We start from the raw sequence: 18,505 nt of genomic DNA, 5'->3' as shown, positions 1-18,505 counted from the left end.
TCTTTCTCTTTTATGACATTCATACATTTTATTGTTTAAATCTCGCTTTATCCTGTTTTCTCCAAAAATCATTTTTATTTTCTCATTTTTATACAACTTAAATTATCCCCCAAGATCTCATATTCTTTTCATCTTTGCCTTTTTATTCCAAGGCAAATCAGAAAATTAGAAATGCCATGAGTTTGACTTCTATGTTCTTAATGTGAGAGAATGGCTTTTTCTCATATATCTTATTGCTGTGACAAAGCCAGTTTCTACATTTACTCTTCAAACAGCATGTCTCCCCTTGCTAATGTCATTCAATCCCTGCTTCCTTCCTCATAGTTGAGCAGCTCTGACATTCATCATTCTTAATTGCTTAAAAGGGTTGGTCATTGTCCATATTAATTCCAGTCAGTCAGACCACCTTCATCCATTACTATTTGCCTTTTTTTTTTCTTTGGCTTGGCTTCGCGGACGAAGATTTATGGAGGGGGTAAAAAAGTCCACGTCAGCTGCAGGCTCGTTTGTGGCTGACCAGTCCGATGCGGGACAGGCAGACACGATTGCAGCGGTTGCAAGGGAAAATTGGTTGGTTGGGGTTGGGTGTTGGGTTTTTCCTCCTTTGCCTTTTGTCAGTGAGGTGGGCTCTGCGGTCTTCTTCAAAGGAGGCTGCTGCCCGCCAAACTGTGAGGCGCCAAGATGCACGGTTTGAGGCGTTATCAGCCCACTGGCGGTGGTCAATGTGGCAGGCACCAAGAGATTTCTTTAGGCAGTCCTTGTACCTTTTCTTTGGTGCACCTCTGTCACGGTGGCCAGTGGAGAGCTCGCCATATAATACGATCTTGGGAAGGCGATGGTCCTCCATTCTGGAGACGTGACCCATCCAGCGCAGCTGGATCTTCAGCAGCGTGGACTCGATGCTGTCGACCTTTGCCATCTCGAGTACCTCGACGTTAGGGGTGTGAGCGCTCCAATGGATGTTGAGGATGGAGCGGAGACAACGCTGGTGGAAGCGTTCTAGGAGCCGTAGGTGGTGCCGGTAGAGGACCCATGATTCGGAGCCGAACAGGAGTGTGGGTATGACAACGGCTCTGTATACGCTTATCTTTGTGAGGTTTTTCAGTTGGTTGTTTTTCCAGACTCTTTTGTGTAGTCTTCCAAAGGCGCTATTTGCCTTGGCGAGTCTGTTGTCTATCTCATTGTCGATCCTTGCATCTGATGAAATGGTACAGCCGAGATAGGTAAACTGGTTGACCGTTTTGAGTTTTGTGTGCCCGATGGAGATGTGGGGGGGCTGGTAGTCATGGTGGGGAGCTGGCTGATGGAGGACCTCAGTTTTCTTCAGGCTGACTTCCAGGCCAAACATTTTGGCAGTTTCCGCAAAGCAGGACGTCAAGCGCTGAAGAGCTGGCTCTGAATGGGCAACTAAAGCGGCATCATCTGCAAAGAGTAGTTCACGGACAAGTTTCTCTTGTGTCTTGGTGTGAGCTTGCAGGCGCCTCAGATTGAAGAGACTGCCATCCGTGCGGTACCGGATGTAAACAGCGTCTTCATTGTTGGGGTCTTTCATGGCTTGGTTCAGCATCATGCTGAAGAAGATTGAAAAGAGGGTTGGTGCGAGAACACAGCCTTGCTTCACGCCATTGTTAATGGAGAAGGGTTCAGAGAGCTCATTGCTGTATCTGACCCGACCTTGTTGGTTTTCGTGCAGTTGGATAATCATGTTGAGGAACTTTGGGGGACATCCGATGCGCTCTAGTATTTGCCAAAGCCCTTTCCTGCTCACGGTGTCGAAGGCTTTGGTGAGGTCAACAAAGGTGATGTAGAGTCCTTTGTTTTGTTCTCTGCACTTTTCTTGGAGCTGTCTGAGGGCAAAGACCATGTCAGTGGTTCCTCTGTTTGCGCGAAAGCCGCACTGTGATTCTGGGAGAATATTCTCGGCGACACTAGGTATTATTCTATTTAGTAGAATCCTAGCGAAGATTTTGCCTGCAATGGAGAGCAACGTGATTCCCCTGTAGTTTGAGCAGTCTGATTTCTCACCTTTGTTTTTGTACAGGGTGATGATGGTGCCATCACGAAGATCCTGAGGCAGTTTACCTTGGTCCCAACAAAGCTTGAAAAACTCATGCAGTTTGGCATGCAGAGTTTTGCCGCCAGCCTTCCAGACTTCTGGGGGGATTCCATCCATACCTGCTGCTTTGCCACTTTTTAGTTGTTCGATTGCCTTATATGTCTCATCCAGGGTGGGAACCTCATCCAGCTCTAGCCTTAGGGGCTGTTGAGGGAGCTGGAGCAGGGCGGAATCTTGGACTGAGCGGTTGGTACTGAAAAGAGATTGGAAGTGTTCTGACCATCGGTTGAGGATGGAGATCTTGTCGCTGAGGAGGACTTTGCCGTCTCAGCTGCGCAGCGGGCTTTGGACTTGGGGTGAGGGGCCGTACACAGCCTTTAGAGCCTCGTAGAAACCCCTGAAGTCGCCAATGTCTGCGCTGAGCTGTGTTCGTTTGGCGAGGCTAGTCCACCACTCATTTTGGATCTCCCGGAGTTTGCGCTGAAGATGGCTGCATGCGCGACGGAAGGCTTGTTTTTTCTCTGGACAGGACGGCTTTGTAAGGTGAGCCTGGTGGGCAGCTCGCTTCTTTGCCAGCAGCTCCTGGATTTCCTGACTGTTTTCGTCAAACCAGTCCTTGTTTTTCCTGGAGGAGAAGCCCAGTACCTCTTCAGTGGATTGCAGTATGGTAGTCTTCAACTGATCCCAGAGGGTTTCAGGGGACGGGTCCGTGAGGCGGGTTGCAACGTCGAGCTTTGCTTTGAGGTTTGCCTGGAAGTTTCCTCTCGCTTCGTCTGACTGCAGTTTTCCAACATTGAACCTCTTTCTGGGGGCTTTATTGTTCCTGGGCTTTGGCTTGAAGTGAAGGTTGAGCTTGCAGCGAACCAGCCGGTGGTCAGTGTGGCATTCCGCGCTAGGCATGACCCTGGTGTGGAGCACATCTTGTCTGTCACTTTCTCGCACCAGGATGTAGTCCAGGAGGTGCCAGTGTTTGGATCGGGGATGCATCCAGGTGGTCTTAAGGCTGTCCCTCTGCTGAAAAAGGGTGTTTGTAATGACAAGCCGCTGTTCTGCGCAGAGCTCCAACAGGAGGCGCCCATTGTCGTTGCACTTGCCGACGCCATGCTTGCCCAGGATTCCTGGCCAGGTTTCTGAGTCTTTGTCGACACGAGCGTTGAAGTCGCCCAGGATGACAACCTTGTCGGCTGTAGGGGTACGTTGGATGAGGTTGCGCAGGTCGGTGTAGAACTTGTTCTTTTCTGCTGGTTCCGCCTGGAGGGTTGGAGCATAGACACTGATGAGGGTGATGTGACGCTTGTTTTGAAGTGGGAGTCGCATGGACATGATTCGGTCCGAGAGGCCTGTCGGAAGGTTTTCGAGTGTGTGTAGCCCGCGCCGCGTTCTTGGAGGCTGCCTACATCTGCCAGGCGGACTTCACTGAGAGCGGCTATGTCGATGTCAAGTCTGAGGAGTTCATGTGCAATGAGGGCAGACCGACGTTCAGGTCGGTGGCCCCAGTCCAGGCACAGGGAGAGCAGCAGCGGCCCCGGCCCCGGTCCGGGCGAAGGGTAGACGGCGGCGGCCCCGACACGGGCAGGAGCAAGGGGGAGACGGCGGCCCCAGTCCGGGCACAGGGAGAGCAGCAGCGGCCCCGGCCCCGGTCCGGGCGAAGGGTAGACGGCGGCGGCCCCGATACGGGCAGGAGCAAGGGGGAGACGGCGGCCCCGGCCTCGGTCGAGTGAGGCAGGCGGAGGCCCCGGTCCGGACAGGGAGTGGGAGGCGGCGGCCCCAGTCCAGGCACAGGGAGAGCAGCAGCGGCCCCGGCCCCGGTCCGGGCGAAGGGTAGACGGCGGCGGCCCAGATACGGGCAGGAGCAAGGGGGAGACGGCGGCCCCGGCCTCGGTCGAGTGAGGCAGGCGGAGGCCCCGGTCCGGGCAGGGAGTGGGAGGCGGTGGCCCCAGTCCAGGCACAGGGTGAACTGCGGCGGCCTCGGCCCCGGTCCGGGCAGTATGGACCGACCTAGGAGGGGAGGCAGACCCCTCCAGCCCGGGTAAGAAACCTGCATAGGAGAAGGCCACTCCGATATAAAACCTACGACCCAAGGACCTCGCTGCCACGTCCCAGCTTGCTTGGCCACGGCACACGAACCATGGGTGTAAAGGGTGGGGCCAGTACTGCGCGCACTGCACTCCACCTAAAAGCTCCTTTGCGCAGGCCCGAGGACAGGTCCACGTCCTCCCCCTCAACGTCCTCCCCCTCCACGTCCTCCCCCTCAAAAGATGCTCACAAACTCAAGCTAGCATGCTGGAACATCAGAACCATGCTAGACAAGACTGACTATTTGCCTACTGTTACAGTAAGTCCATGGTAGATCCCATCTGCCTGGTTCTACAGTCTTTTCTGGAACACATGGAGAACAAGGACATCTATATCAGACTCCCATTTATTGACTACAGTTCTGCCTTTAACAGTGCAAATAAACTTATTTCTAAACTCCAAGATGTAGGTATCAGCACCTCCTCTGGATGCTCAACTTCCTGACCTGAAGACCACAAGCAGTGAGTATTGGTGACAACACCTCCTCCATAATAATCTTGTACATCAGTGCCCCGCAGAACTGGGTACTCAGACCCTTACTATGCTCTCTATACACTCATGATTGTGGCCAAATATACTCTAATTCCATCAACAAGATTGCAAATGGCTCCACCGTCAAATTAATACAAGATGGAGCATTGGAAGGGAATAGAGAGACTAGTGGTATGACATCATGATAATAACCTCTCCCTCGATGTCAGCAGAATGAAGGATCCAAACATTGACATCAGGAAACAGAGAGGAGGGTACGTCCCTGTATATATCATCAAGGGTGGAAATGTTTGCAAATATCACCAAGAACCTATTCTGGTCCAACCATGTCAATGTTACAATTAAGAAAGTGCACCAAAGTCCCCAAGTTCTCTTGTTATGAGCCCAAAGGACCCCAAAACCCAGCAGCAATAGGCATTTACCAAGACAAGTAGTTACTTAAACAAAAATTATTTTTAATTAAACAGAATCAAACTTTAACTTAACTTAACTAAACCCAAATTAACCCCCTTCTAATTCTAAATGCACGTGTATGTAATATGTGTATAAATGTAAGAAAAGTTCTTTGGTTCACAGTTCAACCTCAATTCTCATTCTTCCAAGTTCTCTGGTTGCAGGCAATTCTTATACTGTGCACAGAATTTAACATTTATAAAGTTTACCAGGCTTTGGTGCTTGAAAGGTAAATGTTTACTGCTCAGGAAGGTTCTTGTAGGGTTTGCTGCAGAGAGAGATTTGATGTTCCAGGATTTCTATAACCGAGGAACCACCAGTCAACTCAATGTCTTGATCATGACACTTTCCCCATCAAGGTTCTCCAGATGATAACCTCTTTCTTTCAGGCTACCAGAGTTACTTTCTGTTCCTCTAATTCCAAGAGAAACGTCAAACAGATAGCATTTCCAGCCATCCGCTGCTCTGGAGTTTGTTTCAGTTCCAACCAGCTTCTCCTGCTTGTTTCAGCTGTCTATCTCTTTCTCTCTCTCTCTCTCTCTCCCCCTCTCCCTCCAACTCCAGAAATCCCATGTGACTCTCTCACTTGAAAAACCCCTGACCTTCTCCAGCAAACAATAGGAGTTAGTCTTCTAGGTCAACCTGTTGTCTTTAGGTAAACAAAAACCCAGAAGTGACCTTTCTGTGCACTCTGTCAAAACCCTTGTAAAGAGCTTTCAACAGCCAGAGTGTCTCCTGCTCATTGCTTTAATGATGTCATTTCAATTAGTACCTACTTGTGAAATGTGCACAGCATTCTCCATAGTTTCTGTAAATTTACTTAATTCTTCAATATTTCAAATAAGATCTGTTTTAAAGTGTGTGTATGTATGTAACCTATTCTAATTTTACCAATTTATCTCCCAAGTATTCCATTACACTCTTACTAACTTCTACAGATGCACCATAAAAAGTATCCTGTCCTGCTGCATCACAGTTTGGTATGGGAACTGCTCTGTCCAAGGTCGCAATAACCACGTAAACCAACCTCCTCTTCACTGAATCCATCTATATCTTCTCCTGGCTCAGGAAAGCTGCTCACTTATTAAAGGACCCACCCCATTCTCCATCTTCTCCCCTAACATGTGGTTGAAAACACAAACCTGTAGTGACTGTGTAGCGAGCTGAGCGGGCGCTCAGCACGGTAATGCGAACTGCCACCGTCAGTGCCGTGCACGGACTTACCCAAGGGGTGGCATGCTAGCGGTACTGAGTGTTGAGGGACGGCCGTGGACCAGCAGCTGTCCCTTAACAAGGTCCCACCTTGTCCTGTGGAGCCCGGGACAGGCAGGGAATAAAAGCCGCTTGTAAAGCTTCAATAAACCAGTCTTTGGTTGACTAACCTAGTGTGTGATTGCTTTTTTTTTCTCAGTAGCTTTACAAACCTCCAGATTAAAGGACAGTTTTTGTGATCAGATCCTGAAATGGATCTCTCACTGGCAAAAGATGATACTCTTGTATGGTTTGTAATTATACTTTTCTCGATATCCAGCACTTTTCTCGACACAGTTTTATTTATTTGTTATTACTACACTCCCTGGTGTACAAACTGACTATCTGGATTGCATGCAAAATGAAGCTTTTTTCAGTTTTTTGATACATATGACAATAGACATTTCAAGTGGAGCAATAATTCAGTTAAGTGTTAGGAATCTTCTACTACTATTAGTGAGAAAGAACCAACTGCCCCAATCCCAATAAATGTGCTCAATATGACATACTCATGAGGCAAGATGTCACATAAAACTTATTACATAGTTTCTGTGAAATCCTGTTGTGAATATGTTAAGGAATTCCAATCAGCAAATGCAATTGACAGTTTCTCACTGATTAAAAGAAAGAAAGAAGCACATTCTTCTTCATGGTAATCAGAAAGTCAATTCACGATCTTAATTTTTTTCTGTGGCCACTTTGTAAGAACAGCTAAAATGCAATCTAAAATGGAGACACGTAAATATTCTATTACATTCTACATCTTCATTGCGCCAAGCAATTTTCTCTTAAAAATTTTTAAACATGCACTTCTGTATATTTGATCACCATCCTCAATGCATATAATCTGCGTATGTATGGAGTTGATCAGGCATGTGCAGTAATGTCAAACCGTAGGCAATGTATGTTTTGCTTGAAGTTATTTTGTTTGTTCAGGGCTTGCAAAGTACATGTGCCACCCACAACAAACCTGGCCTTTTCTGTAGAGTTGACTAATATCCTTACAACTCCCATTTCCACACCCACATCCAGCCGGAATAACTGCCTGCCCCATAAACTCTAATCTTAATGCATGTGTTGAGCCAGTACCTAACCGGATACCATGCTCCTTTCCATACACTTCCCATAATCCATTCATGCTTCAGACCACTGATTTCAGACATCTCCAATGCTCCACATCCTCAGTGCCATGCCCAATCCTCTCTTGCCCCTTTCTGCTACAATCCACAATCATTTCATTTTATCTGCCATTCTGGAATGGGCAAAGAGAAGTATTTATTTGCACAAAGTGTGCAAGATTTGTTCCATTGCATACAATGCGTTGTTCTTCGTGTGACGTTCAGTGTTTTGGGGAGTTTATTTGAACATGGTGTTAATTTAAACCTCCTGGAAAGCTTGTTTAATATCAGTTTCTCTCAATTATTTCACAACATGGAATGATTTTGATTAAATTCAAGAGAGAAAAGTTGATATCAGAGGAGGGCTCCCACAACAATGCAGTGGGATACAATATCCTCTTTTGATGAGGCAGAGGACCTTTTTCTGTGACTATTACTCTTTCAGCAGATAAGACCTTGCCAAGCCCATTATCTGTATAATGACGAGTATTCAGTAACATTGACTAATTTTCATTTGAACTTACCTGACCTGGCCTGGCTCTGAAGTTGTCTTTCACCATTCGTATCTCAATCACATCACATGGATGAGAATTCACTGAGACGATGGTAACTGGTTTATTGCTCCGTATATATCGATACAGTCTTTCTGCACAATAGAGACAGAGAGGGCCTGACACCCAAAGCCACGTCTTAAAAGTAAAGAAAAGATTCTGATTAAAAATTGACTGCACTCTAAAAAGGTTTCTGTTTCACGACAAAGAATAATTAAGCCAGACAAGGAGATTGGTTCTCCCAATTATTTCAACAGTACAATAGTTTCAGATAGAAATGTGGGCCACAAAATCTACATTCAACTAACACTGTTCCACCAAAATTGTTATGACTTTTTGGACAAAACTGAGCAACTTAGAGGTTTGTATAAAATTTAGAGAAAATAGCAAAACTGCAATTAGATTTTATTAATTTTTTTTTTAATGTGATTTCTTCGAAGACAGTCACAATCATGTTGACTCATTAAACTCTTCAGGGCTTGAAGTGCAGTATCATGAGCTTGCTGTTAAAATTTATGGTTTGCTTTTATTATTGGGCAACTCCCCACCCCCACACTCCCTTCCTGCCAGTGTGTGGACTGTGGTCGAATGTGAATTTGAAGTGACCAAGAGGGTTAATGAAGGTATGGTAGTGATTACTGTATATATGGGCTTTAGCAAGGCCTTTGAGTGATATGGCTGTGATGGATAGAAGGACTGACAAATTCAAAATGGTATCAAAGCAAAACACCGTTAACCTTCTAGAGTCATACACCAGCATAACTTAAACTAGACAGAAAATGAGCCTTCAGCATTGCTTAGTCTGCCCATTATCAAAGATAGTTAAACAAGGCCATGTTGGCCTGCCAAAGGATATTCTACAATCACTGTCATCTTTAGAAAGTTGCAGCTATGGCTCAACAGTTGAGGAAAAGGAAAAGTTCAGGAGAGCCTTCATGGTTAAAACTTTATTCTCTAGAATGTCATAGAATATGGATTTTCATATACAAAATTATAAAGGGTATAGACAGAGTGAATGCAAGCAGGCTTTTTCCACTGAGGTTGGGTGAGACAAGAATGAAAGGACATGAGTTAAGGTTGAAAGGTGAAATGTTGAAGGGGAATTTTTCACGCAGAGGATGGTGAAACTGTGGAGTGAGCTGTCAGTGGATGTGGTAGATGCAGGTTCAATTTCAACTTTAAAAGTAATTTGGGTACATGGATAGTAGGCTTATGGAGAGCTTTGATCTGTGTGCAGATCAATGGGACAAGGAGGAATAATAGTTTGGTATAGACTAGATAGGCTGGAGGTTCTGATTCTGTACTGTAATATTCTATAGTTTTGTGGTTCTAAAATAGTAAATGCCAGAGAATCTGCTAAAGACATTTCTGATGGAGATGCATCATATCAAAATTATCTGCTGCTTCTTTGGAATACAAGAGACATGTTGCACAGAATTTGATTGAATCTCTGAGATTTTTTAAAAATCTGATATGTGAACGTAAAACTTGTTTTTCCATTTATAATTGGTCTTAGATCATTCTGCAAAACTAAAGATAGCCTTTTACATAATCTTAACATTTAAAAATGAGCAATCTCTTCTTTTACTACTTCTTGCTGCCCATTTGACCAAAGTAACTAAGTTCAATGTAAATGCTACAATGGATGAAAAGTCCACTCTTGTCTTCTGCTGATTTCTGACAGTTTGTTTGTCGTGTTCTCCATGTAAATTAATAATAACAAGAAGCTGTTTTCTTTGGTGTGTGAAAAAGAGAAAGCCCATATTACACCCTCCGCAAAATGGAGAGAATACTTTTACATAGCTTAAAGCAGAATTAATTAGAATTTGTTTTATTGTTCATTAAATGCATTTGACTATGCGGACATTTAAAATCCTAGCTGAATATTTCAATAATACTGTCAGAACTCTTACAAATAATTAACAGATATTATTTGATCATATGTTTTGAGTAAAAATCATGCAGTTTCCAAAAGATAGATATTTGTGGCTTGATGAATCATTTTTTGTTTTTAAAAACCACAGATTTAGAAAAGATGAGAGTTGGTGAATAAAGCAGAAACTATGTTAACATTCAAGATTAGATTGAAGAGTGAGCAAACAAAGAGACATGGCGGATAGATCCAATTAGTATCGCTTGCAGAGAAACAACAATAAAAGTTGGGATGAAAAGCTGTTTCTGTGCTGAAAATTCTATGTATTCCCATGATCATTTAACATAGAAATATTTGTTTTTCCCCCAATATCTTCAATTACTGAAGATGTTTTTGCAGAAGTACATCATGTTTGTAGTACAAGCAAGAAACTATAATGCTAACTATTAGACTGGATAGGCTCCAACCTCTTAACCATTGAAATCATCCATGTGCAACGCTGGCTCAAGAAGGCAGCTAAGATCAGAAAGAACCCTCAATCCCTTCTCGCTACTACTGTCAGGTAGAAGGTACACAAGCCTGAAGGCCAGCAGCTCTAAGTTCATGAAAAGTTTATTTTCAACATCTCGCAGGCTCTTGAACCTCTCCTTGCTACACTAATGACGGACTGCTTTGAGACCACAAAAGGACCGTCTGCACTTATAGTAGTATTATTTTTTTCTTGTACTGTGATAACTATGAATATTTATTATCCATCTTTGGTACTTATTATCTATTTTTATTTTATTGTATACTATTGTGGCTTTTAAAAAAAATATAAGTATCTGTTCCTCTGTCGCAAGTAAGAATGCTGGTGTCTATGCACTTTACACAATCTGTACAACAATAAACTCATCAATCTGAACATGTTTAAATACCTCTTGTAAATTGGACTGAAATTTTGGAACTTCAGTGCAGACTTTTCCAGAGCGGTTTTCCAACCCAGACTCTGCTTCAATATCACTTTTTGGTGGATACTCAGATACAGGGATGTCGTCAATTAATGTTTTATTCGGATCAATGCAGCCAGGGGGGTGTTCATTCAAATTCATCTGATATTTTAACATACCTCTGGAAGAAAGACAGATTTTTTTTTCGGAACAGATTCAGAGTACACACATGACATCATATACAACCCTGAGATATTTTTTTCCATTGCAGGCGAGGTAGAATTACCACCTATTGGCAGTACAAAAAAAAAATCTGACTCAAGGTACAAATGTAAACAAATAAAGAAATGTAAACTGACTGTGCAATACAGAGAAAAAAATTTAAAAGGTACAAAAGAGTCCTTAAATAAGTCACTGATTGAGTTTGTTGTTGATTTGTCTGATGGTGGAGGGGTAGTAACTGTTTCTAAAGCTGATGAATGCAAGTCTTGTGGCCCTATATCTTTTTCTTGATAGTAGCAGCGAGAACAGAGCGTTTACTGAGTGATGTGAATCCTTGATGATTGCTGCTGCTCTTCGACTGCAGCGTTCCCGGTAGATGTTCTCGATGGTGGGGAGGGTTTTACTTGTAATATCCTGGGCTGTGTCCATTACCTTTTGCAGGTCTTTTCGTTCAGGGCGATTGGCGTCCCCATACCAGATTGTGATTCCGCTAGTCAGCACACTTTCCACCACACATCTGTCGAAATTTGCCAAGGTTTCTGATGTTATGCCAAACCTCTGCAAACTCCTGAGGAAGAAGAGGCACTGATGTGCTTTATTCATGATGCCATTTGTGTGTTTGGTCAAGGAAAGATCCTCTGAGATAGTGACTCTCAAGAATTTATCAGCCTCTCTGTCTCTGATCCCCCCAATGATTATTCGTTTTCCCTTCCTCAAGTCAACAATCAGCTCCTTAACATGTAGTGCATTTCAAATTTTATCTAAATTTTTAAACAACTTTTGATTTCATGTTCCTTCTTTGTCTGGTCTTTTCATTTAATAACACCTTCACTATTTAATTATTGTAACCACATTGAATCCTTCAGAACTTGCAGTCTTGCATGCATATTTGATCATACAAATTACATGAGCTTTTTTTATAATTTTATTTAATAATAAAACCACTTAACAAACATATCACAATATTTCAAACTTAATCCAAATATTATTTGGTATTTTAGATATAAAATAAAATAAAGAAAAGCTTTCTCTAAATTCCCCCCCCATCCCACTCCCCCAACCCTCAAAAAAAAAAGAAAAAAGAAAAAGAGGGACAAGAAAACCACAACAGGAGCACTTCACTTTCCGATATTTTTAAACTTAAATATATATTCATAGAGACCAATAGGAGAAAGGGAATGCTTGAGATTCATTTAAATTTTATTACCAACAGTTTGTAAATATGGACTCCATATTTCACAAAATGAATGATATTTATCTCTCAAATTGTGGAATACAACAAATTACATGAGCTTTGTTTCAAACAAAATACAATTAGAGCATCATTAGAACTTTTATTCTAAAGCAGTCAATTAATACAGAGAAATTACTGCCTTTATCAAACTCATTTTTGCTTCTCTCCAGATGTTTTAACCAAAGATGTGTGGGAACACAAAGTCCTACCAAGGCATTATATTATTTTTAAACTTTAAAAATAGAGTTATTCTAAGCAAACTCCAGTTTCTGAACAGGAAGTAACAAAGTGAGAGAATGTTAAAAGATAATCAAAAATACATTCACTAAAGAGTATATGGTCAAATGGTTTTCTTGTCTCCCACAGTCAACATATGTATCTAAAGAAGGTCACATCACTCCACACAAATGATTCTGGTTTTCAAACTTTGTAATAGCTGTACTTTCCAATTTGAAAATTAGGATTTTTTTTTTTTGTTTGTTTTACTCCTACCCTCAAAACTCTAAGTGCAAAGCAATAGCAGTGTCATTTTTTTCATTATTCGGAAGTCATCCAAAAATTTGTGGTTTTTGTACCAACTCATACCAAATCCTGTTCATTTATCACTGCTGTTCCGATGATCTACTCTGCTGCCAGTTAAATATTTCATTTGTAAAATTCTCATCCCTGTTTTTAAATTGCCTCATTATAATCTGTCTTCCCACTTCTCTAACCTCCACCATCCATTTAAGCTTCAGCCATATAGATCTTACTTGCAGGTTCATAAGAATTCCTGAATTAATTTACTGCCCCAATCGTAACTTTACCCTCAACCTTATTTTGGCTATGGCACCCTTAGGATATTGTTCAAAATTTATGGACACCCTTTCCTGTGACAGCAGTCATGTTTAGTTGATTTCTTCCACTCTTTCTTTCCCACTGACTACATTAAAAAAATTTGTGATTTCAATCTGTGGCTCTCTTTTAAATGTTTTGAGAATGATTGCCCTAAAGCTTTCTTTTTCATTTCATAAAACCAACCTCTTTACCAAGATTGCTCATTTGCTCTAAAATTTTGCATTGTTCACCATTAGGTTTTGTTTGACTGTTCTTGTAATATGTCAATGGATATTCCCAAGTTAAAAGTACGATGCAAATGTATGTTGCTGTTGTCAGGCCCACACAGTGAGTCATTTTTACCTAGCAATGGGTGTTAAATAAGCTAAACAGGAGCTCCAAAAATGCACTTTTTATCTTCCAAAACATTTTTCAGAATGTTCTGAAAGCTTCCCCTGTACTTCAGGGTAAAAGCCTGCAAACAATAATTGTTCTTTTACAACAAAGATTACATGTGCCACTTCCATGTTGTCATGCAAAATTCTGGATTGCGTGATCTGAAAACAAGTTTGAAACCACCAGATTCAGGGACAGTTTCTTTCTTGCTGTAATCAGACTCTTGACCAGACCCCTCATTCATTAAAGATGATCTCTTGATTGGACAGACCATCTTCACTGCCTTTGCACTGTTTTACCTGAACTTTTCTTTGTAACACCACACTCTGCACATTCACTCATTTTTGAATGAGTTGACATGCATGCAGTTTTTGACTGTATTGGTACATGTGGTAATAAATAAACTATTTATTTTAATTCCTCTATTGCCATCACTCTGAAAAGCCCAAATGGCTCTACTTAGTCTGATCTAAATTGCAAACTGTCTCCAAGTTAACTATTCCATCCACAGAGTTAGATATTTCAAGGAGAAAGAAAGGGGGATTGTTTGATTTAGTACCTTTCCTCTCAAACCATTTCAAAATCTTTTAAGGCAATGAAGAACTACTTTAATGGAAATGCAGTGCAAGACTCCAGAAGGTACCTGATGATATTAAATGAATAATTATTTCAAGTGGTGTTAGTTGGAGGATACTTCAGAGAAATACTCGGCACTTCTTTGAATAATGTCATGGCATCTTTTATATCCCTTTGAGGGTAGACAGAGTCTTGGTTTAAAGCTTTATCTAAAAAAATGGTAACTCTGACAAAACAGCACTGAATTAGATGTCAGCCAGGATGTTGTGCTCCAGACTCTGGAATGAGAGTAGATCCGATATCCGATGACACTGACTCCAAAGTACGAGTCAAAGCTAAGAGAAATAAGATAAATAATATAAAGCCATTGTTTTCCAGATCCCACAACCAGATGAATCTTTCCCTCTCCTCCCCTCTCTCCCACCCTTGTGCACTCATCACTCCATACCAATCACCTCCCCGGCACCTTCCCGTGGCTGCAGGAACTACCACTCTTGCGCCCATACCTCCTCCCTCACCACAATCCAGGTCTTTCAAGTGAAGCAGCACTTCAATTGTGTATCCGTAGGACTGATTTACTGCATCTAGTGCTCCTTTTGTGGCCTTCTCTACATTGGAGAGAATGGGCGCAGATTGGGGGATTGCTTCGTTGAGCATCTTTGCTCTGCCTGCGCCAGAGACAAAGTCCTCCCAGTAACCAACCATTTCAGTCTGTGTCACACTCCCATACTCGCATGTCTGTCCATGGCTTTATGTACTACATCACCAAGATCACCAGCAAATTGGAGGAACAACACTAATTTTCCATCTGGATGCTCTCCAGCTGGATGGCATTAATTTTGATCTTTCTGGTTTCTGCTCACCTCTTCCCCTTTTTGTTCTCCCCCCCCCCTCTGTTCATCTAGCCATCCCTCCTCCCCTTGTTCGCTGCTGTCCCCTCCCTCCCTGCTATCTCCCTCCACCTATTACCTCCAGCCTTTGCAACCACATCTCCCCCCACCCTTACCTTTTTTGTTCGGACACCTGCCAACATTTTTCCATATCCTGTTGAAGGGCTCAAGCCTGAAATGTCAGTTATAAGGACACTGCTTGACCTGCTGAGTTTCTCCAGCTTTGTGTTTTTATAGTTCCTGACCTCATTTTCTCAACTGCCTCTAGTCTCATTGCTTCCCAGCATACTTTCAACTTCACCCCTAGATGTCAAAGCTGTTCATTTCAGGCTGCTTATCTCTCACTGAGTTATTATTCTCATCAAGTTTATTTCTTCTTCTAATCTCTTCCACCTACTTTTGCAGGGCTCCTGATACCTTTCACCTCTTTAAACAGGGTTAGGGTTTATGATCACTTGGAGAGGCAAGGACTAATTTAGACAGTGTTGTTCTTGGAAGATCCTGCTCACATATTTGAATGAGTTTTCTTAAGGTTATAAAGAAAATTCATTAAGATAGACAAGTAAGATATGGTTTACAAGAACTTTAGCAAACCACTTGATAAGCTCCCACATGGTCGACTAATTCAGAAAGCTAGGGCACATGGGTTCCAAGGTTTACATTTGGGATCCAAGGTTATACATTGATAAAAATGTTTGTACTCTGACAAGTAAGTTTGCAGATGATACAAAGATTGGACAGGTTGATAGCAGGTTGAATTAGATCCAGACAAGTAAGAGGTAATGCATTTTGGATCATCTAACATTGGCTGGTCATATACAGTAAATGGCAGAGACTTCAGACTGTTTATATACAAAAGGACCTTATGGTGCAAGTTCACATTAACTAAAAATAGTGATGTAGATTATTTTGGTGTGAACAGACATTTTGCTTGCTTACCATCATTGGCAGGGGTATTGAGTACAAGAATCTTGTTACCAAGTTGCTGTTGTACAAGCCATTGGTTGACTACAGATGGAATTCTATGTGCAGTTCTGGTCACCACACAGTAGAAAGGATATGATGGTACTAGAGATTCACTCGGACGTTGCCTGGACTGGAGGACTATAGCTGCAAGGAAATATTGGATGGTCTGGAATTGTTTTCACTGGTCTACAGGAGACGATGGTGATTTGGGAGGCATGGTTACCCCCACCGCCCCACCCCCCCCCCCACCACGCACACACATACATACAGAGGGAAATGGGTATTTGAACAAACTACCAGATGAAGTGGGAGAAGCAGCAGTTACAATCACGATTTTTAAAAAGTATTTGGGCAGATACAAAGATGGCAAGGGAAAATAGGCAAACCCAGCAAAGTGGGCTATTGTAGAATATTTCTTGTTTCAGTAGTGCTCAGATCCCTTCCCTTGCTTCACCACTTAGTATCCATGTTGCTTACTGTTCGGAATAGAGTGAGGATATTACATCATTATTGCTGGCAATTTTCATCCTACTCTCCATTTTAAGGTTTTGATTTCAAACTCCTTTCCTTTCAGTTAATATACAGCTTCCACTACTAGACCCAGTCTCCCATAGTCATTTTCCCCTCTTCCTACCCTATTTCCTGCACATCTCCATTTTAATCTTCAGTTTCTCACTCTCTGTTTCATCTGTTCTAAAAAAAAATACCTCCACAACCTCTGATCAGTCATTTTTCTTGCCGCATATTTGACAGGACCATGACATGCCTATTCAATCTCTTCCTTTGAAAACACAGTTAAAGGTACCATTGTCCTTACCTTTTACCTTTCAACAATTGATTTTCCATTCCTCTTCTCTTTTACTATTCTGAAGGATATTCCTCTATTCTCATTCACCCATCTCTACCAACATTAGATTTTCATGACATGGCACCCAAAGAAGATGCAACATCTCCCATTTGCTTCCTTTCTTCCCATTGGCCAGAGGCACAACCTCTTCCAGATGAAGTAGCAACTTATTTGTACTCTGATTCTACAATGTTGCATTCATTGCTTACGATGGGATCTCCTCTGTATTCAGAAAATTAAGCAGATAGGATGACTACTTTGCATAACAATTCAATTAAATTCGGTTTTCAAGGGAGTGGTATGGTTGGCATCGTGTTTAGCGCAACACCTTTACAGTGCCAGCGATCGGGATCAGAGTTCAAATCCTGAGCTGTCTGTAAGGAGTTTGCACATTCTCCCCGTACCCAAGTAGGTTTTTCGCTGGGGGCTCCAGTTTCCTCCCATCATTCAAAATCGTATGGGGTTGTAGGTCAATTTGGTGTAATTAGGTGGCATGGGCTCGTAGGCCAAAATGGCCTGTTACCGTGCTGCATGTCTAAAATTTTTTTAAATTTAATTTAAAAATTTAAAAAGTGTAGCCCCTAGTATCTGCCATCTCGCCTTCCAGTTACGTACTTTAAAACCTCATGCTTTTAAATTTCCAACATTTTCGTATTTTAATCTTTTGAAATTTTCATATTTTATCTGACTCTTCTGATGTACATCTCCTCTTACTCCCTCAGATGTTCCCTGATATACTCAGCATTTCCAGCATTTTCTATTTTTAACTTCCACTTTTAGACAAATAAACGTTGCTTCTAGCCATCCATTTAAGAAAGATAGAGATTCATTTTTATATACCAAAGCCAGCCTTTATGGCCCGTTCCCTATTTATCCTTGAGAAGACAACAGTGAGCCACTTTCTAAAGCATTCAAAGTCTTTCTGGTAAATATACTCTCACAATTCTGTTGGGTGGGAGAGTTCAGGATTTAATCTCAGTGACATTGAAGAACTAGCAATTCCAAACTGCCTGCTGCCCCGATCCTTGGGTTAAGTGGATGGTGTTAAACTACAGAGAAGAGTAAATGTGCACACCTTCTGTGGATGGTACATACTAAAGTCATTGTGCACAGGTGGTGGAGAGAAAGAATGTTTAGGGTGGTGAATGAAGTACTACCGAAGAAGGCTTCTTTCTCCCAAATGGTGTCAAGCTTCTCAAATGTTGTTGGAGCTGCATTCATTGAGGCTATCAGAGAACATTCCATTATTCTTCTAACCTTTGGCTTGGAGTTGGCAGAAGTATTTTATGGTGTGAGGCAATGATTTATTTTTCGTGAGATACCCCAGCCTCTGAACTGCTCAAGCCATAGTATTTATGTCAATGGTTGACTTGAACTTCGACTCAATGGCCAGGATATTCAAGGTAATGTGGTCTATGATGGCATATTTTGAAGACTGATGTAACTGGATACTTAATGGATATCGACATCGTCTGATACTTTGGTGACACAAATATTACTTATTACTTGTCACCCAATGCCTGACTGTTGTCTAGAGCTACCTGCATGTATGTGTGGACTACTTTCTTTATTGAAAAGTTGAGAATGGGTCTAAATATTGTACAATTATCACCAAACATCTTTCAGATAGAGAGATGGTCATTGATGAACCAGCTAAAGATGGTTGAGACTAGAACACCATCTTAACAAAATCCTATGATAATATGTTAGAATTTAAATGATTGACCTCCAACAACTACAACATCTTCCTTTGTTCAAG

The 18,505-nt window shown here is 42.1% G+C and overlaps 1 protein-coding gene across 13 annotated transcripts in view; it reads right to left on the bottom strand.

Annotated features, from left to right (window-relative positions):
* The window catches only part of LOC138739231 (NADPH oxidase 4), a 271,753-nt gene that overhangs the window by 62,098 nt on the left and 191,150 nt on the right, over positions 1–18,505 (bottom strand). For all 13 annotated transcript variants that reach the window (XM_069890873.1, XM_069890863.1, XM_069890864.1 and 10 more), the window contains 2 exons: positions 10,788–10,980; positions 7,971–8,135 (listed from right to left, as the gene is read on the bottom strand). In XM_069890873.1, coding sequence (XP_069746974.1) covers positions 7,971–8,135; positions 10,788–10,980 — 358 coding nt within the window. The remainder of the gene's footprint in view (positions 1–7,970; positions 8,136–10,787; positions 10,981–18,505) is intronic.

This window comes from Narcine bancroftii, chromosome 7 (genome assembly GCF_036971445.1).
Source record: "Narcine bancroftii isolate sNarBan1 chromosome 7, sNarBan1.hap1, whole genome shotgun sequence".
Lineage (NCBI taxonomy): Eukaryota > Metazoa > Chordata > Chondrichthyes > Torpediniformes > Narcinidae > Narcine > Narcine bancroftii.
This window is presented reverse-complemented; position numbering and strand designations above follow the sequence as displayed.